At 41.4% G+C, this 22,043-nt stretch overlaps 1 protein-coding gene across 2 annotated transcripts in view; it reads right to left on the reverse strand.

Moving 5' to 3' along the window:
• AGPAT5 (1-acylglycerol-3-phosphate O-acyltransferase 5) overlaps positions 1–14,094 on the reverse strand; it is a 62,393-nt gene extending 48,299 nt beyond the window's left edge. The window contains exon 1 of one of the 2 annotated variants that reach the window (XM_032618532.1): positions 13,514–14,094. In XM_032618532.1, the coding sequence (XP_032474423.1) occupies positions 13,514–13,732 (219 nt within the window). In that variant the 5' untranslated portion in view covers positions 13,733–14,094. The remainder of the gene's footprint in view (positions 1–13,513) is intronic. The other variant, XM_032618531.1, reaches the window with a different exon arrangement.
• Positions 14,095–22,043: the final 7,949 nt, after the last annotated feature.

The following is a 22,043-nucleotide window of genomic DNA, read 5'->3' on the forward strand; positions in this document are numbered from 1 at the left end:
TACAGACTGAAATTGAGGGGATGGAAAAAGACATTCCATGCAAATGGAAATCAAAAGAAAGCTGGAGTAGCAATAGTCATATCAGATAAAACAGACTTCAAAATAAAGACTGTTACAAGAGGTAAGGAGGGACACTATATAATGATCAAAGGATCAACCCAAGAAGATATAACAATTATAAATGTTTATGCACCCAACAAAGGAGCACCTCAATACATAAGGCGAATGCTAACAACCATGAAAGAAGAAATCGACAGTAACACAATAACAGTAGGGGACTTTAACACCCCACTTTCACCAATGGACAGATCATCCAAAATGAAAATAAATAAAGAAGCACAGGCTTTAAATGACACAATAGACCAGATAGATCTAATTGATATTTATAGAACATTCCACCCAAAAGTGGCAGAATACACTTTCTTCTCAAGTGCACATGGAACATTCTCCAGGATAGATCACATCCTGGGTCATAAATCAAGCCTTAGAAAATTTAAGAAAATTGAAATCATATCAAGCATCTTTTCTGACCACAATGCTATGAGACTGGAAATCAGTTTACAGGAAAAAAACTGTAAAAAACCACAAATACATGGAGGCTAAACAGTGCACTACTAAATAACCAAGAGACCACTGAAGAAATCAAAGAAGAAATTAAAAAATACATAGAAACAAATGACAACAAAACCACGACAACCCAAAACTGATGGGACACAGCATAAGCAGTTCTAAGAGGGAAGTTTATAGCAATACAATCTCACCTCAAGAAACAAGAAAAGTCTCAAAGAAACAATCTAACCCTACATTTAAAACAACTAGAAAAAGAAGAACAAAGAAAACCTAAAGTCAATAGAAGGAAAGAAATCATAAAGATCAGAGCAGAAATAAATGAAATAGAAATGAAGAAAACAATAGCAAAGATCAATAAAAGCTGGTTCTTTGAGAAGATAAAGCCAGACTCATCAAGAAAAAAGGGAGACAACGCAAATCAATCAAATTAGAAATGAAAACGGAGAAATCACACTTGACACTGCAGAAATACAAAGGATTATACGAGACTGCTACAAACAACTATATACCAATAAAATGGACAACCATGAAGAAATGCACAAATTCTTGGAAAGGCACAACTTTCCAAGACTGAACCAGGAAGAATTAGAAAATATAAACAGACCTATCACAAGTAATGAAATTGAAACCGTAATTAAAAATCTTCCAACAAACAGAAGTCCAGGACCAGATGGCTTCACAGGTGAATTCTATCAAACACTTAGAGAAGAGCTAACACCTATCCTTCTCAAACTCTCCCAAAAAATTGCAAAGGGAGAAACACTCCCAAATTCATTCTACGAAGCCACCATCACCCTGCTACCAAAACCAGAAAAAGATATCACAAAAAAAGAAAATTATAGACCAATATCACTGATGAACATAGATGCAAAAATCCTGAACAAAATACTAGCAAACAGAATCCAACAGCACACTAAGGATCATACACCATGATCAAGTGGGGTTTATCCCAGGGATGCAAGGATTCGTCAATATATGCAAATCAATCAATGTGATACACCATATTAACAAATCAAGGAATAAAAACCATATGATCATCTCAATAGATGCAGGGAAAGCTTTCGACAAAATTCAACACCCATGTATGATAAAAACCCTGCAGAAAGTAGGCATAGAGGGAACTTTCCTCAACATAATAAAGGCCATATATGACAAACCCACAGGAAGCATCATGCTCAATGGTGAAAACCTGAAAGCATTTCCACTAAGATCAGGAACAAGACAAGGATGTCCACTCTCACCACTCTTATTCAACATAGTTTTGGAAGTCCTAACCACAGCAATCAGAGAAGAAAAAGAAATACAAGTTGGAAAAGAAGAAGTAAAACTGTACTGTTTGCCTATGATATGATACTATACAAAGAGAATCCTAAAGATACCACCAGAAAACTACTGGAACTAATCAATGAATTTGGTAAGGCTGCAGGATACAAAATTAATGCACAGAAATCTCTAGCATTCCTATACACCAACAACGAAAAATCAGAAGGAGAAATTAAGGAAACACTCCCATTTACCACTGCAACAAAAAGAATAAAATACCTAGGAATAAACCTGCCTAAGGAGGCGAAAGACTTGTACTCAGAAAACTATAAAACACTGATGAAAGAGATCAAAGATGACATAAACAGATGGAAAAATTTATCATGCTCTTGGACTGGAAGAATCAGTATCGTGAAAATGACTATACTACCCAAAGCAATATACAGGTTCAATGCAATCCCCGTCAAACTATCAATGGCATTCTTCACAGAATTAGAACAAAAAATTTAACAATTCGTATGGAAACACAAAAGACCCCGAATAGCCAAAGCAATTTTGAGAAAGAAAAAGGGAGCTAGAGGAATCAGGTTCCCCAACTTCAAACTATACCAGAAAGCTACAGCAATCAAGACAGTACAGTACTAGCACAAAAACAGAAATACAGATCAGTGGTACAGGATAGAATGGCCAGAGATAAACCCACGCACATATGGGCACCTAATTTACGAAAAAGGAGGCAAGAGCATACAGTGGAGAAAAGACAGCCTCTTCAATAAGTGGTGCTGGGAAAACTGGACAGCTACATGTCAAAGAATGAAATTAGAACACTACCTAACACCATACACAAACATAAACTCCAAATGGATTAAAGACTTAAATGTAAGACCAGACACTATAAAACTTTTAGAGGAAAACGCTCTGTGACATAAACCACAGCAAGATCTTCTTTGACCCACCTCCTAGAGTAGGAAATAAAAACAAAAATAAACAAATGGGACTTAATTAAACTTAAAAGCTCTTGTACAGCAAAGGAAACCATAAACAAGACAAAAAGACAACCTTCAGAATGGGAGAAAACATTTGCAAATGAAACAACAAAAGATTAATCTCCAAAATATACAAACAGCTCATGGAGCTCAATATCAAAAAAACAAACAATCCAGTTAAAAAAATGGGCGGAAGATCAACATCACTAATTATTAGAGAAATGCAAGTCAAAACTACAATGAGGTATTACCTCACATCAGTCAGAATGGCCATTGTCAAAAAATCGAGAAACAATAAATGACAGCAAGGGTGTGGAGAAAAGGGAACCCTCTTGCACTGTTGGTGGGAATGTAAACTGATACAGCCACTATGGAGAACAGTATGGAGGTTCCTTAAAAAACTAAAAATAAAACTACCATATGACCCAGCAATCCCACTACTGGGCATACACCCTGAGAAAACCGTAATTCAAAAAACCGTAATTCAAAAAGTGTCATGTACCACAATGTTCACTGCAGCACTATTTACAATAGCCCGGACATGGAACCAACCTAAGTGTCCATTGACAGATGAATGGATAAAGAAGATGTGGCACATATATACAATGGAATATTACTCAGCCATAAAAAGAAATGAAATTGAGTTATTTGTAGTGAGGTGGATGGACCTAGAGTCTGTCATACAGAGTGAAGCAAGTCAGAAAGAGAAAAACAAATACCTTATGCTAACACGTATATATGGAATCTAAAAAAAGATGGTATTGATGAACCTAGTTGCAGGGCAGGAATAAAGAGGTAGACATAGAGAATGGACTTGAGGACATGGGGTGAGAGGGCGAAGCTGGGGAGAAGTGAGAGTAGCATGGACATATATACACTAACGAATGTAAAATAGTTGGCTGGTGGGAAGCAGCAGCATGGCACAGGGAGATCTCCTCGGTGCTTTGGGATGACCTAGAGGGGTGGCATAGGGAGGGTGGGAGGGAGGCTCAAGAGGGAGGGGATATGGGGACACGTGTATGCATATGGCTGATTCGCTTTGTTGTGCAACAGAAACTAACCCAGTACTGTGAAGCAATTCTACTCCAATAAAGAGCTATTTTTTAAAAAATTTAAATAATGGGCATGTCTCACAGGATTTACAGTGTCAATCATACAGAAAACATAGCGCTGCAAACTTTATCTCCCATAAAACCCAATATATCCCACTTTAAAATAAAACAAGCATGTTGAGGGTGAAAAGGAAACCACAAAAATAAGCACAGTCATCTAATGTCATGACAAACAATTCCCAACGGTGAATATAATCAGTACATGCATTGCCACCACAACAACGTCTGGCCGCTATCTGGTCTGGCTCCCTGATTTCACACTTTAGCAGGCTGAGGCACAGAACCACCAAGTTGCCTTGTTCAGTGACCCATGATCAGTTAATGGGCACCACCAGTTTAAGATGCCACACCTCCACTACTTGGGCTTAGTCCATATACTACATACCACGCTGGCTTTAAAATGCCACAGTTTTCCACTTTGTTTACAGACACAAACATGAACTGAAAAGCTTTGCAGGAAAGCCATCTCTGCAATCCCTGTAAAACTCACTAATTTTCCCCATCCCTAAATGGCTTCCAAACAATCGACATTTTCTATATTTAGCTTATCTCAGTAACAAAGTTAAACATGCCCAGTGTTTAAAAATAGATCTTCAGTGGTTATCTAGAGAAAGTAAGATAAGTAATGAATTCTGGTGGGCAAAACAGATGGGCAAAATGTGAAAGGAACAAAATCTTAATTCCTAGCCATTGAAGGGAAAATAATACATACATAGTTCATACTTATTAAAGTTTATTTTTCAGTATGCATCTTGCTGAAATAAAAGCTATTTCCAATTAAGATGCAAAAGAAGATGGTAAGCCTCTGACATAACATAATTTAGGATCTCAACGTAGATATTTGGATTGATTGCCTCTTAAGTTGTTTCTTTTTTATTTGTCATTATCACTTGTTTGGAATTCAACAGAAATAAAAAGTTACAAGGAACAGCCCTTCATATTTAAAAATTTACAAGCTCTAAAAGCAAAGTAAATGAAATGATGAACTGCAAATCTTATTGCAATAGACGCAAATTATTAAGTACTTCAAATAAATGTTGATTATCCAAAGAAAGGAATGCATGGCTACAATGTTTATGTACCACATATATGCAGTTTTTAAGGCCCTTCACTTAATTTATTTCCGAGGCTTCAATGGAAAAGCATTGCACTCTAACTTAAAATTATCAAACTTCTTCTGTTCATTGAAGTGAAAAGGTTATTTGCTTTTAAATTTACTAACATGGAGGGCAAGTAAAAGTTTTCATTTAAGAGTACAGATTCTCAAAATACTTAATAAGACAGTTACTACTATCTTACTAACAAGTATATAATTAATAAGATAACTGTAGTGTTTTCTGAATTTAAAATTTAATAATAACTTACAAAATGCCCCTACAAATAAATTCTTAAACGACTCTGATTACCTAAAAGCCCCCTGCGCTCTCTCATTGTAGTCATCTTAGATCAGCTTTTCCGCTTGTTTACCTCCTCACAAAGCCCCCCTGCCTTCTAACCCAGACCTCAGAATTAATCTCTCCCCCTTTTGCATTACAAGGAACCCGGTCACGCTGTGCATCCTTATTTCCAACTCACATCACATCCCCCTCAAGGCCCACAGGCTCCTCAGGGGCAAGGACTGCATCCTTGTTCGACCCAGAGCCCAGCACTCAAATGCTTTTCAACAGATAGATGTTCACTGAATCAAGAAACTGCACGTTTATTTTTCACAAGTGGATAAGCTATACCTCATTTTCAACAGTAAAGAGGCGGGGAATAAACAAATACTTTAAATGCACCAGTGACGTTTTAAAGGCACCATTCTGTGAATCTTCTAGTACATGTATTTCAAATTACAACCACTTTCCGGCAGGTAATTTGTTCCTTCAAACAAGCCATGTGAAAAACACGGCTTTTTGGCTCTTCCTCGTTCTCTAAGTAATTTTAAGTCATCATAATTGTTCAAGTTGGGGGTCCTCCATTTTTAAAACACTCATGTAAAGTCCCTCTAGAGAAAAATAACAATGTTCTCTCTTCATTTTATTAATTCAGTAAAAATGCTCTTTGAATGATTATCTTCATTGCGACTGACACACTAGTTACAATTCTGCTTTAGTCAAACAAGCTTGTTTATCTTGCACAAAGCGCCTTTCAGAAGACTTGGATTTAAATGTAGACACTCTCTTCTCACATGGCTCGCATCTTCACCTTGTTTTTAATTTGCTCCCATGATCTGATAAACTACTTGAAGACTCCCTCTTTTGTATCCTGAGAAGACGTGGTAAAATGGAATCTGAAGTAATCACATGTCTAACACAGTGGACTATCTAACCAACACCGCCTTGGGTACATAAGGTACAGTATTCTTCCTCTTCAAAAAAAGAAAAAAAAATTGAGATATTATTTATCTCAATAATATTCATTTCCTTTCCACATGCACATTGAAATTTTTTTAAAAAAACTTCTTTCACTGTCCTTAGATACAGATGATGCTGTAGAAGAGGATCAGAACACGCCGCCCCAAAACATGCCACTTTGACATGAGGATTATTTTGAGCTGAGGGCAACTGAGAAGCAGCACACACAGCTCTCTGCCCTCCCCTTTTCCGCCTAAAGAAGGCCTAAACTTCACTTTGTAACGGTGACATCAAAAACACTCGTAAAGCTGTTCCTTCCTAGAGGACCAGGAAAATCAGAGACAGCACCGAGATGAGTCAGCAAGCCTTACTTAACAGTCCTTATCTACCATACATTTCCTAGGGACCTTCCCACAACGTACCAGCCCTAGGAGCCCAAACCCACCTTTCCTGCACCTAGCTGTGCCTCCGCAGGTTACTGCCTTGTGCTGACTCTAACCGCCTCTTTTAGTTTCCCCTTCTTTTCTGAGAGGGGCCAGTAAAAACCCTAGCGTGTAAAATATTAAACTACACGTAAAGTATCAACATCCGTTAAATCTGTGTGCCTCTTCTCCTGCGGATCTGGCCTTGTCAGTTTGATCTGCGGGCCCAGCTACAGACAGCTCTATCTCCTCTATGCACAGCACACCAGTCACTAAGGGCCCGGGCAGAAACCCTGGGTTAAAACTGAGCCTCGGACCTGAGCACTAGTCCATCCCCTCACCAACTACGTGAACTGCAGCAGAAGTCCCTAACCTCCCCATGCCTATTTTTCCTTACCTGTAGAGTGAATGTAATAATGGTAACTACTCACCACAGGTGTGGTGAGATAAACAAGACCACGTAAGCTACCTGCCACAACTCCTGTATCATAGGAACTGTCCCCCAAAATGTTAGCTGCTGCTCTTATTATTATTATTATCCAACAAAGTCAGATTGTTTACTCAAAATCGTGTTAAATGGTGAATGGATAGGAGAAACATCTATATAATTTCTCTTCCTTAAAAAAAGCTCTCTGATTACGTACAAATGCAGCCATGAAGAATTGCAGCATAAATAAGTTTGCAGATACAATTTACACTCTATGACGTTTATAATTATTTGAAATGATTTTTAAATGTATTTCTGTGCCAATGAAATATATCACTTCAAGATCAAGTACAAGACTTCCACCGTAATACACACAAAACTATGGTCTTTTTCTGCCCAATTTGAAACCTTTCCCTGAATAGGAAAAGTATGATACCCCTCCGAAACAATGTTAAAATATAAACATAGTCATTTGTCTAATAATCAGTACACAGAAATAATTATTATGCAACATTTAAATGGAACCATACAAATCACAAGCCTCCTTTTACACATTCGTCATATCTGTCTCTCTGTATTGTCCTCATTTACAGGGCGTGTTTTTCCTGAGCATCTATGATGTCACTGAGCTCAGCAGTTTCACATATTATCTCATTTAGTCTTCACAAAATAACATGACAATAAGTATTCCATTTAAGAATGAGAATGCTGAGCTGAAAAGTTGATTTATTCAAGCTGACAGAGAACAGCAAAGAACTAGGAATTACACCCAGGTTTCTCACCCAAGATCCAAAAATCTTTTGACTACAACAAAATTATTATCTGCAAAAATTCCAAATAACAAATGTCAAATGAGGCTTCCCATAAATTAGAAGCTTATGCAATTCTTTCACTTTGAACATTAACCACAAGGAGATAAGAAACTTGCGAAAAACTGACATAAAACACTTTCCTACAGAAAAATACAAATTAAGAATGAGAGCAAAGCAACATGTAAGCACACGAAGAGCTGGCATTCAGTGCATCGCATCTAACGTGGAAGAATCATTTCCTTATATTCACATACCTCCCCTCAGTTAAGCAACCACTTGCATTCAGTTGTAGTACTCCTGTATTTCCTCAGCTCTTTGCTCATTTTGTCATTTTGTAACATCTCATTATACCTTCAGTTAAAAAAAAAAAAGGGTACTTCCCTGGTGGTGCAATGGTTAAGACTCAGCGCTCCCAATGCAGGGGGCCCGGGTTCGATCCCTGGCTAGGGAACTAGATCTCACATGCATGCCGCAACTAAGGAGCCCATGTGTCGCAACTAAGGAGCCCATGAGCCACAACTAAAGGAGCCCACGAGCCGCAACTAAGACCTGGCACAACCAAATAAATAAATAAATATATTTTAAAAAACTGACCTCTAACTGCTAAACTGTGTGCTGAGAGTAGAGACTAATTTATCAATGGAAATGCTAGTGCCTCACATGTGGTTAGCACTTAACATAACTCCCCTTTCCAGGTACCACCCGCCTCATTTCTTTCTGCTTCCAACTATCACTTACACTTACACACACATACAGCCCTCTAAATCCCCATGCAACACTTGCTTATTTGGGGTTTTCACTGCTAGACCGTGCAAAGAAGCAGAGGAAACAAAGCTTACAGAATTGCTTACCTTTAAAAATTGCAAAAAGTACAGGTTTTTACTGACAAGTAAACAAAGCCTTCTCTGCATTGCTAGCTGTTCCAGAATCCCCTCTTTTATAAGGTCTCTGACCTTATTCTCAGTCTTACTTCTGTGGGTAGAGTGCATGTTTTCTCCCCCATCTATTAAGTAAAGAAAGCAAATTGACTCAGTCCACCTGTTGACCCTGTTAGATCAAAACTTGTCAACTAGAGGGCCATTCAAGAGCCCCCATGCCTTAAAAGTGAGATTCTCATCCACATTTCCACAGAAACACAGACCACTGTTCCCTGCAGAGTGCTCTGCCCTTTTGTAAAAAGGGAACAATCAAGGCAAGTCACTCTCCACTTTATTGCCACCTCCGTGGGGCTACAATCTTGTAAAGGGGATAACATATATATTAAAATAAGCTAATGCTATGTTAATATTACATATAAGTGATCCTGACATGGAGACGGGGTGAGATCATGACAGATGAGGAAAAGCTGCCCGAGTTGGAAGGAAGTGTACAGAGGAGTCTAAAAGCACATTCTTGAGAATGCACTGGTAATTTAGGGGAGGGACTGGTGAGGAAGCAGTAGTTGGGCTACGGTGAAATCAGTGAATGGGAAAGCTGGCCAGGGAAGAATTCAGACAGCCTTGAATGCCATGCTTAGGAGCTAATAAACACAAACACTCCACTTTCAGTATTATCCTCTACTGTAACGGTTTGCCAGTTACAGTAGAAGGCACTCCTAGAAGGCACACCTTGAGAGTGGGGCTGTTCTCTCAACAAATGTAACCACACCACCTAGCAAAGCATCTTTGGAAAATGGACCCTGAAGCTAGACTGCCTTGGACTAAATCCTGGCTTGACCATTACAAGTGTGAACTCCGGGTGCCTTAGTTCTCTAATCTGTAAAATGGGAAAAACAGCGCCTATCTGGTAAGGATGAGATGACTCACATAAGACAACAGTACCTGGCACACAGTCAGCGCTCACTAAATGCTAGGTGTGTTGCTAACACAATCCTCTCCTTTCCACTCCGTATCCAATTACAAAGCCCCATCAGCTACCTTAAAATACTTCTGGGATTTTTTCCATTCTCTCCGTGCCCACTCTTTCCACGACTCTGACCATAATCTCTCACCTAGATTACTACAAATACTTCCCAAACTGGCCCTTTTCAGAGCTCAATGCATATGTTACTTGCTCAGGGACATTTCCCCAAAGCCCCAACCTCTACCCACTAGGTTAACAAAGTCACAGAGTACTTATATTTTGTGTCCCACTAGAATGTGAGTTCCCTGAGGGCAGGGACCTTGTCTATGTTTTTCTTCATTCCATCCCATATAGTCCAGCACAGGACCTGGAATTCAGGGCACACTCCAATATCAGATGAGTGAATAAAGAGCGGGTTCTGAGACGTTACTACTTAGTTTTGGATCGTCTAACTACTAATATTAACCTGTTTAAGAAACTATAATAAAATGAGAAAATATCAAAGGAAAAATTAACTTATAATTCCATTTAAGAAGAGCCCACTCTCAATGTATTCAGTTCTACAAAATTAGACAAATTTACGAAAGAGGGAAAGTAAATCGTGTATAGAGAGTCATATTTTCTTTTGCTTTCCATAACAATGGCACAGAGGTATCCCCATAGGTTATGGTATATTTAGTGTTACTATAAAACCCATCCAAGAAGTTAATTTAATGGAGAAGGAGTCTTCCCACAATTCATACATTTATATAAAAGCTCTTGGCAGAAATCCAAAGTTACACACCAAACTGTTGCAGGCCTAGGAAAGGTGTGTGTAGGTAAGGGGAACTTTAACTTTCTCAATATATTTTTGCAGTGTTTGAATATTTTATTGTACCTGTGACTCATAACAGAAAAATAAGATATTTTTAAAAATCTTGCACAAATGCAAACTAAAATAACTGTCTTGCGCAGTCCAGGATTTATGTTTATAGAAAGTATAGAAACAAGGTTCTAATTACATTTCTCTAAGAGTTTCTTATAAGTCTATTCCCTGGCCAGACTTAAACTGTGTTAGACTGGAATCACATTTGATTGAGAAATGTTTAATTTCCTCTTAAAGGTTTGTGTCATTTTACTTAAGCAAACCCAGAAGCACATCCAGATCTCCCTGGCTCTGTTACTCCCAGTTAAACTGTAGGAAGGTCTTTAAAGGTCTTAACATGAATGATAAATAAGCAGAGGAAAAAAAAAGTAAGGATACAAGCAACAATTTATATTCTATCTAGAACTACTGATATTTGAGAAGAATCTGGGCAACATTTTAGCAGAAATGCAGAAAGAATCCAGACTTGAAAAAAAAAGGTGTTGGACTTGTGAGGTCCCTTCTCTGATTCTAAATAAACATGTTTCATTCAAATACAACAGTTTAGCTGCTTTTTCAACAAGATACAGAATACAAATTTAATTCATTAAGAGTTTAGGACTATTTTTCAGGATACAGTGCTATCAAAAGATAGAACTAGTTATAAATGGCCGCTAGACATGAAGGCCTTGAGGGTTTCTGAGGAAACTGAAACAATCTTTCAAGTAAGTGTATAAATTATTAGAGAAGTTAAGGGTATTCTAACTGAACACATTATATATATAAAACGTTAAAATCTTAGACTTAAATTCTATGTTTTTCTTTCAGTGTTATTTGAACTAATTTATACTTGAAGCAGGTCAGCTGAAAAACTAAATTTATTTTATATCAAATTTTACTTTTGATTGTTATAATGTATCATGTTAGCATTTGGGGAAGTGGGGATTAGCAGACAGAGCCATTAGTGTAAAATATATTTTAAAGTACTGATTTCAGCAGGAAGAAAATGGTGACTAAAATATTTAGAGGGTGTTAATGACGAGGCATGTTGCATATGCCTAGAAATAAATATCACTAGATATTTTGGCCTGCAAATATCAATGATCAGTTTTTGTTGTATTCCAGTAGAAGGAGGGGAAAGAGCAACAAAAAAAAATTTTTTAATAAAGAAAAATGAATTCTGATATTTAGAAGATTATAACTGAATACTGGTTCTTCATGTATTTATAAAAGGATGCCTGATGGCCCTCAATTATAATTCAAAGTTTTATTTCACGCAGGTTCCTTGATGAAGTTTGTTAGGAATCCTAGAACTGAGTGTCCGTTGATCATCATCAGATTAAACTTTTTAAAAACCATGTGCTGAGAACTCAAACAATAAATTGGAGGTCTATACGGAACAAATATAAGGTAAGATACACAATTTGAGAAATACTGTGAAATTTTACAGTCATTTTTTTAAAATAAGAAACTCGCTAAACACAAATTACTTCAATGGTATATGTTACATTGCATGGGACATATTATATGCTTTTAACGAAAATTTTAAAACCCGCCATAGGTAGAATTACTCTTCTAAGAGGTAAATGACTGTCGTATATTCTGATCCTGTATCCTAGCCCAGGCCAGTTGTCATATGATGTGAAATTAAATACTTATCATGATAAAACCATACATTTAGACAAACGTGGTGAGGTAAGAACAGAGTGGGGAAATGACTGGTCTGAATTAGTGAAAATTTTAAATGTGGCCCATTGAAAAAGTCAATTATCAGGAAACCAGTATCTGGAAAAGCGATCTTTCTTTCTTTCCTAGGAAACACTTATAGATACTGATTTAAACACAGTCCCTGCCTTCTAGTTCCCTTCCCCCAAACCTCCAACTGGGGCAAACGCATAGAGTCATCAGGAATCAACAGCAATGCAACTATAAATTCAAAATGGTAGCTGGTGGACAAAAGGGTGAAAGCAGCTGCTCTAGGGGAAAAAAAAAAGACAAAAAGACAAAATAATGCCATCCCATTCACTCCAACCCGTCCCCACCAAGAAAAGAAAAGAAGAGGACTAACTGAATATAAGGAAAACCAAGAATTAAGCTCTCTTTTTTTTTTTTTCAAATTGGAGAACAGAAGGAAAACACAACGGTTATTCCTGTGTAAGAGACTTCAAATAATTAAATGGAGTTAAAAGGGCCTTCTACTTTTGTTTGTTTTACAAATTTAATCTACAAATCCAATCTCTATAGAGAAAGAAAATAACAGAAAGTAAGCAGACAAAAGATTAGCCACACATGGAAGCCTCGTCTAAGTTGGCAAGAATTTTATCTCTGGTAAGGCTTCTACAGTAACAAATGGATTAATTTCCTTGCCCAGCTTTCACTTGTACTGCGGAAGAATGCAAAACAAAGTTGTACTTCTCGCCCAAACAGTAACACCAATCTGTTTCAAGAAAAGGTCTCCGATTTTTAAAAGCGCACTGTTCAGTTCAACCACTACCATCTTCTTAGACCAAACGCCAGAAGCTGTCAACTGCTTGCCCTATTTAAACGTTCATCTGCACCTACTTCTCCCAGCATCAAGACAGGCAGTTGCAAGACAGGGCGAGGGCGGGCGGTGGATCCCGCTTGGGGCCGCAGAGCAGCGTTACCGCAGCTACCTAGTAATCCTGGAGTACCCGCAAGGAAGCACCTGGCCAAACCCTAAGCGAGAACGTGAAACTGCCCCCACGGTGGGAGGACGGCGTAATGGCACGTGTTCCCGGGGCCGGATCTGCCCGCCACGGCGGAGCGAGGCTACATAGCTGGACGGACGCTGGGTGGGTGGCAGCTGGGGGATGCGCCTGCGACCCCCCAGGGCCCCAGACGTAGGGAGGGGCGGCAGGTGCGGCGGGCGGGGCCTCACCTGCACGCCGGTGTAGTTCTCGAAGAAGAAAAGCACCATGCTCTGATAGATGCAGTAGAGCCGGTCGTCCACCGCCTGGTAGAAGCGCGAGGGCAGGAAGGCGGAGAGCAGCCGCCAGGCCCCCCAGGCCAGCACGTAGGTGGGAGCCGTGCCCAGGAGCACGGCGGCCGGCAGCACGCAGCACATCGAGTACATGTGGAGCACCAGGGACAGCAGCATCTTCCCGGCTCCGCACGAGGAAGGCTCCGCCGGCTCTTCCCCGCCCCGCCGCCGCCGGCCGCCCGGCGGCCCTCAGTCGGCGGCCAATCACCGGGCTGGGCCGGGCCCCGCCGCCGCCCCCTCACCTCGCCGGGCCGCCGGCCGCCCCTGAGACGCCCAGCCCGCGCCGGATCCGGCCTCCGCCCCCAGCCGCATGGGCCGCGCCGCCGCTGGACGGTGGGCGGGCTGGCGAATGAAGGGCCCGGCGCGCTGCTCCCGGCCACGGGGCAAGGGGAAGCCGCGGCCCTTGGGGGGTCGAGAGCTCAGGATCACTCACACCCCATGACCCTCGCCCGTCACCCTATGCCCCTACCGGGGGCGGGGCTCCGCGCCAACAACACGACTCCTGATTGGTCGCCCGTTACCATAGTCCCCCTCCGCGGGTGGGGCTCAGCGGCAAGAACTCGTCTCCCGATTGGTCGAATCGTGCTGACAGTCGACACGCAACTGCCGCCCGAACGCGTGGACTGCCCGCTCTGGCTACTGCGCATGCTCCAAAGCTTGCCCTCCCCCCGCCCCCTCCCCAAAGGGAAGAGGCGACTTCCGGGTGGAGAGGGTTGAAGGTGGGTGTCGGCCGAGGAGGGGCCCGGGCGGCCTTGTGCCCCTTGGTCCGGCTCTGTGCCCCTTGGATTGGCTTGAGGGAACGCCCCACCTCCTGCCTGCACACCTGAGGGCCCCTGGACCCCGGGATGGACCCTTAAGCCGAGATGTCCCCTTCCGAGGGGCGCACCGGTGACCCGCGGTACCTCGCAGGTGCTGCAGACCTTGGCTTCGGGCGGCTAAGAGGATTCCTGCTGGCAACAGAGACTGGTCAGGCCTGCTGTGGGAAGGCCCGCAGTGACAGCAGTGCGATAAGCGCTGTCAAGGCGTCAGCCCTGGGTTATCGGGCCAGGCTCACCTTCCGCTCCACGGTGGCTCTCACCCCCTCCGCCTTCCTGGCTTCCTCCTCTTCTCCCAGCCAGGTGCACAGGACCCCCTCTCTTGCCCTTCACTCGCCCACCTGCATGTTTCTGAGTCAGACCCCTGCCTTCCCATCGCTACAAGTTTACGCACAGCTGGACAGCCTGTTTACAAGGTTCTTGACACACTGGTTTATTTTATCAGGCCTTATATCAAATTCACTCTTGCTTCACTTCCCCAGGCCTGGCGCTTTAACTTCTGATAGTTTATGATGAGCCTCAGTTTTTGAGTAGTTCTTGAAGGTACTTGAGTGCACATGTGGGATAAAGTACTAACATTCTTCTGTGACCTTCACAAAAATCTGGGAAATCAGGGCAGCCGTTTTATTGATGTCAGAACAGACTCTGAGGCCTTCTGAATCCTTCTACTGCCCTTTGGCTACAGTGAGTGTGGTTTACTGTGTAATCCTTTCCAGGGATAGTTGCACTTCAGAAGAATGCCGAATGATTTAAGTGGAAAAAAAACTTTTTTTTTTTTTTGCCTGAATGCAAGCCTGTGGTGTAGCTTTATGCAGGAAGACATGTTAGCGGAAAATTCTAATCAGGGCCAGGACGGTGGCTGCTTGATTTGACTGTCTCTACGTGACTGACATCATGTAACGTGATTGGTAAATGGTGACCTTGAGGGACAAGTCCAGGTGAATAGAGATTGCTCGAGGAACAATTATTTGGACAGGTATATTGCCAACAGGAAGCATTAAACACTCAAAAGATTTTCAACGCGGTTTCCCCTCTTTCTGTGGAAAGTAATGCCCTGTGAGAGCTAGAGTCATTCCGGAGGGAAAAAGTCATGGGTATGGATGCCGTGCGCAAGCAATGCTAATCACGCTTCCTTTAACTAACTGAGACCAGACGTCCCTACAATTAGGAAAATGTATGAAGAGATAAAGCTGGTTCAGTGTTAATGTTACAATCTGTACACATGCAGTCAGTAAATGTTGTGATGTGTAAGTGTGTTACTTCCTGTGAATTACCCCCATATTACTGTTAGTCACCTGGTTATAGAGTTTTGTGCCAGGTTCTGACATGGGGACACTGAGAACGTGAGCCTCTCTCGTCCCCTGTTTATATCCAAACCCAGCCCGACACACTCACTTATCCCCTGTGCTCTTCAGCCTCCTCTCTCCCTGCTGGTCACAGATTTACCCTCCTTTCTGCCTTCCCCTCTCTCATGCAGTACTCAGCGCGCACCCTCTGCCTCTACTTCCTTACGGTGTACATTTTTTAACCCCTTGCAGTCTGACTTCCTTTTCCACCCCTCTACTGAAACGGTTCCTTGTAAAGAGCGCGTCTAACCCAGGCTGCGTACAATGGCTCTGGGATATAACAGTGAAAAGACTGATCGCATTTAGCAGGGACTTAGGTGTGGGGTGAGCTTTACGTAAAGGGGGATATTCAGGATACACTGGGGACGTATACCAACGAGATCTCATTTAGTCGGGGCACATAGAAGGCTTCTCAAGTAGAGATTTGAGATGAAGTTTGAGGGTGGAGTTAGATGAGAGCTAGAGAAGGGAAGGAAGGTGAAGAGCCTTCCAAGTGAGAACAGCGAGTCTCAAGGACTGAAGCTAAGAGCCCACAGGTTCTCAAGGCTGAAGAGACCTGTGTGCAGCATGGTAATGAGCCGCTCTTCTCTGTTTTTCATTCGGATGCCCCCTAGAAGTGTGCTGTGTATTTCCCTCACACATTTGTAAGTTAATAGCTAAAATTATTTTTATCATAAGTTTAATTAGTTACAAAAGAAATAAGTTCTGATGAGTTATAAGTGAAATTTTAAAATTAATTACAGAATTTAAAAATAGTTAAAATAAAATAACAGAAATCTTTTAAGTGGACCCCATGGGTTATAAATACCGTGGTGATTTAATACCAACATTCTCCATGTAAAAAAGATTTTTACCAATTAGAATTTTACATTGATCCTTTGTCTCCTCGAAAACATTTTCATTCCACTTCTGCCACATAATTTTATCTTAATGGAATATATTTTATGCTTCCAAGTCTTTTATTGATCAGACTATGTCATCAGGGTCCTAAGAGTTAAAATTTCTTCTGGATTGAGCTATGACTCTTGTTAGCAACATACAATTTAATCCATGTATATCACAAAATCTGATAATTATTGTAAATAAAGGTAAAGTTTGATTGGAAATGCTTGTCTTAATGGTACCTTAATTAAAAGAAATTGGCGAATTATCCTCTGGTGTCCTAAAGTTATTACACCTTTCCCACCTCACTGCGGAACAGTGTGGTAAGGTTGGGGACTGGGGAGCAAGTGGGCAGGACGGTTGTGAAATGCAAGGCGGTCTGTACTCCATGAATCTTCTCAGGCATATCAAATGGACAGATACTTTGGAATCAAGAAATCTACTTAAATGAACCACTTAGCAGAGTGGTTACATGAATACACAAAGATGCCACATGAAATGTTATGCAGCAGTTAGAAAAAGACCAAGTAGACCCAAATGTACCTAAAGGTACCCAAATGATCTGCACGTTAGGTGAAAAAAGCAAGTTGCTGGATAATACATGCACTATTACCTCATTTCTGTAAAAAATAAAACAATATATTTCTAGATGCAAATGTCTAAAAACTGATGACGGCAGGCGGTCTTCTCAGGGGAGGGAAAGTAAGATTAGATGAAGTTCAGCTGGACTTCCTGTATTGTTTCAAGTTTTTACAAAGAAATATTGATTCAACAAATATGTATCCAGTTTAACATGTCCCACTTCATGCTGGGTGTCAGGTAAAGAGAGAGAACAGATAAAGGCCCTGAGGTCATGACCCTTGCGGTCTGGGGTGGGGCAGTGGGATTAATTTATTTCAGAGGCAAATAAAAATAAAGGAGAAAAATAAGAGATGACTTTTGCAGGAGATAACTAGAAGGTGGGATCCACGGGAGTCTTGACCTTGGCGATAAGGAGGGGCAGGGAGGGTGAAGAATGCCTCCCCAGTTGCAGGCTTGAGTAACCGGGTGGCATTTGCTTTCATCTACGAGGAGTGGAAACAGGTTCTGCGGAGCACAGAGCTTCCAATCAGCCTGTGCGGCAGAGAGCACTTCAAGGAAAAAAAAGAACACAAGTTTACAAATAAAAAATTGGATTTGAACATGGATATTTATTTAGAATGAGAAAAATAATTTTTAAGTATATAAATTTTTACAAGCTGACATATCACAAAAATAAAATACTCAGAAAAATAACTTTTATTATGTAACTATCATAGATCAGCGATAAAGTATACCTTTCTTTTGACTGTGAAAACCATTTTGCATTTTCTCTACAGAAAAGTAATTGCCTTTCTAGCATGAGAAATGTAAACTTGGTTTTTATCGTTCATTGTCAGGATGCATGATATTCAACCTCACACTATGACTTTAGTACATTTTCAGTAAAACTAGGTTTATTTCGTGAAGAGGGGGAGGTGCGAAGGAGAGGGAACTTGACAAACGCATTGTAAAATTCATGTAGGGAAACAACTCAAAATTTTTTGAAGAGGAGGGCTACTGAGCATGGCGGTCGGAGTGACGGCCATCCGAAGACATCCCTGTAATTTCTGGAACCCATGAATACGTTAATTTGCCTGGCAAAGGAGAATTTAGGGCACAGGTGGATTTAGGATTGCCAATGCACGACCTTACGGAGCCAATGCCGGGTTTTCCAGGTGGGCCCAATGTAGTCACGAGGGGCCTTAAAAGTGGGAGGGGGCAGTTAAGGAGCTGAGAGCGACGTGCTGAGGGCGGGGCTCGTCCGCCCTCGCTGGCTTCCTAGACGGAGGAAGGGGGCCAGGGAGGGAAGGCAGGCTCCAGAGCATGGAAGGAACGCGGGTGCGGACTGTCCCCCGGAGCCCCAGGAGGACACAGCCCTGCTCGGTACCTTGCCGACTCTAGTGACACCTGCTTTGAGCTTCTGACCTCAAAACCGTAAGATATGTTGGTTTTATTTTTCTAAGTAGGTGGTGATTTTTGATAGCAACAATAGGAAGCGGGTCCATGGAGGGAGGGATTTTTCCGGTAGGTACCGACACATAGTGTAACGCTGCAGTAATAGTGTCTTGCTAGTGTGGAAGCGGACGGCTCAGCGGGGCAAAAGGAAGAGTCTACAGACGCAGGTGCTGCTGTGTATGTGTGTTTTGTATTGTGTCTCATGAAAGTGGCATTTAAAATCTGAGGGAAAAGAATGAATTAGTCAAAAAATGCTAGTACCTCTGTACATTTGGGGAAAATGTTATATAAACAAACTCGACAACCTACACCCAAATAAAAGCCAGACGGGAGGATTTAAACATAAAACTTCATCTAAAAAGTTAAAAACAGGCTTCCCTGGTGGTGCAGTAGTTAAGAATCCGCCTGCCAGTGTAGGGGACACGAGTTCGAGCCCTGGTTCGGGAAGATCGCATATGCCGTGGAGCAGCTAAGCCCGTGCGCCACAGCTACTGAGCCTGCGCTCTAGAGCCCACAAGCCACAGCTACTGAAGCCCGTGTGCCTAAAGCCCGTGCTCCGCAACAAGAGAAGCCACCGCAATGAGAAGCCCACGCACCGCAACGAGGAGTAGCCCCCGCTCGCAGCAACTAGAGAAAGCCCTCGCGCAGCAACGAAGACCCAACGCAGCCAAAAATAAATAAATTTTTAAAATTAAAAGTAAAAAAATACTAGAAAAGATACAGGGTAATCGTTTTATAAACTTCACGAGGAGGAGATTTTACTTGGCATGATACTAAGACAAAGTATTGAGTCTCATGTGATCTTGGGGTCTCCACGGAGCAATCTGACAGCAGAATTGAATAAACTTGTGTCTCTGAAAAACCACGAACGTTCACCCTGAATGCTGTGAGGTCGTAGTATGTGTGAGGGCCTTGGAACACCCAAATTGATCCTACCTGAACTCAGGTGTGGAATGTAATTAAAGCTGTAACATGATCAGCTGTACTGTAAACTGACTACCGTTAAGTGGGAACAGAAGGGTGCTATCTGAATGTAGAAGCAAAGGGAAGCTTGTCTCGGTGTGAAGGAATGGAACAATCGGGCACAAGAGTACCTTCTCTTCACTAACAACTTAGAATGTAGCCCAGCACTGCCTGTGTTTGTTCAGCCACTATTCGAGCTTTCATTTACTTTTATCTGTAAAACTAAAACGAAAAGGCATTCTTTTTTTTTTTTTTTTTTTGCGGTACGCGGGCCTCTCCCTGTTGTGGCCTCTCCCGTTGCGGAGCACAGGCTCCGGACGCGCAGGCTCAGCGGCCATGGCTCACGGGCCCAGCCGCTCCGCGGCATGTGGGATTTTCCCGGACCGGGGCACGAACCCGTGTCCCCTGCATCGGCAGGTGGACTCTCAACCACTGCGCCACTAGGGAAGCCCAAGAGAAGGCATTCTTGTTCTAAAAGATTTAAACACTGTTTTGAATATTGAATGAAGTTCTTGCTGCTGTCTCGAATCCGACTTACTCACCTAGAGGTTATGGTTGTAATGAGCACCTAGAGGTTATGGTTGTAATAAACATAACTTTCTAGTTATTGTGCTTCCGTCAGTGGATGTTTGTGCATATGCCCTGCCCTGTTCCGCTCTTGAGAGCCCTAAGATTTCCATTTGGACCAGATATCCACCGCTCCCCAACAAACTCGTGCTTTGGGGAAAGTTGATTCCATCCACTGTCTCAGGAGAGGCCATGATCCATGTAAGGCAGTGGTTTCTTGTGGGTTTTCTTGTTTTCATTTTGAAGTCTGGACATTGAACCCTTGAAGCTCCTGAAGACCTTTTCAGGTGGTCCAAAGTCAAAAGTATATTTACAATGACACTGAAACATTATTTGCATTGAATTTGGAGTAATGTTGGTGGGTAAACCTGCTAGCGCCTTGGCATCAAGGCAGTGATACCAAAGTGCATGGTGGTCACGCGTTCATCGCCATGGACTCTCGGTGAAAAACCACTCATTTCACTTAAGAATACCCTTGACAAAACAATACATGTGAATTCTATTAAATCCTGACCCTTGAGTACACATCCTTTTCACATGTGTGAGTAAAAGGTAAGTATGTGTGAAGCATGTCTGCACCCTGATTAATGTACAGTAGTTCTCTAGAGGAAAAACATGGATTTGTGAGCTCAACTAGCTAGTTTTTTCACAGAACATAATTTTACTTGAATAACAGATAAGCTGTGGTTATTCTGGCAGATATTTTATCAAAAATGAATAAACCAGCTCTCACTTCAAGGAAAAACAACTGATAGTATTGCTAATAACCTCGAGCTTTTCAATGAACATCAGAATTTTGGAAAACCTAGATTTGCTCTCATGAACTTGACATGTTCTCAGTAATTGGATTTCTTTGGTTCTGTGGTGATATTACTTATCGTGCTTTCAGTATTGTATGTCACCATTTAGAAGATCTGCGTAACTCAGTGAACCAATATTTTATAAATCAGTGCTTGGACTCTAAAAATCACGTGTGGGTAAATGGTTATTTCAAAGTGCAAGACAGACCAATGGATTTTAATGTAACAGGGTACAAAAATTTGATATGTCAAATTCCACATTGCTAACAACCTTTAAGAAATTACCAGTTCCTGAGTTTTAGAATGATACGAAATAATATTCACATTATCTGAAGGCTATTGAAACTCTTTCCCTTTTCTAATCACATATCTGATTGAGGCTGGATTTTCTTCAGATGCCTCAACCAAAAAATCATGGCAGCAGATGGAATGCAGAGAATCCAGCTGTATTCAATTAAGCCAGACATTAAAGAGATTTAACAAAAAATGTAAAACAATGCCACTCCTCTAAATTCTTTGTTTTGAATTTTTCCCATAAATATTAACATACAATGGACTTTACTGTTCTCTAAAAGGACTTACTAAATATTTTAAACTTTCCACTTTAATTTCCAGTATAGTAAATAGCAGTAAGTATAACCTGGGTTTAAAAAAACAAGGTAAAAAAATGGGTAATGGGTTCCTGAACCATTCCTCTAAGACAATCAAAGTAGCCCTACTTCTGTTTCCACACAAAAATTGTTTAGGGATGAACTTAATCCCCTTAGGGCTTCTGAGACTCAAGTGGAGGTTATTGTGGGTCCTGGAAATGAAGCTTGTTGATTCTGCCAAAGATGCTACCAGAAATGTTCCTTCCTCTCTTTGGGCTGATGAATTAATATTAGGGTGAAACTTGGCACTCTACAGCCAGGAAGTCAGCTTCAACCTGAAGGCAGAGCTAAGAAATAGGACATGAAGGCTTTGAAATCCGTAGGGTGTGTTTCACAGCTGATCTGATTCAACAGCCCATCTCTCAGCGTTCTAGTTAACGAACAAAGAA

The sequence above is a fragment of the Phocoena sinus genome, chromosome 21 (genome assembly GCF_008692025.1).
Source record: "Phocoena sinus isolate mPhoSin1 chromosome 21, mPhoSin1.pri, whole genome shotgun sequence".
NCBI classification, from domain to species: domain Eukaryota; kingdom Metazoa; phylum Chordata; class Mammalia; order Artiodactyla; family Phocoenidae; genus Phocoena; species Phocoena sinus.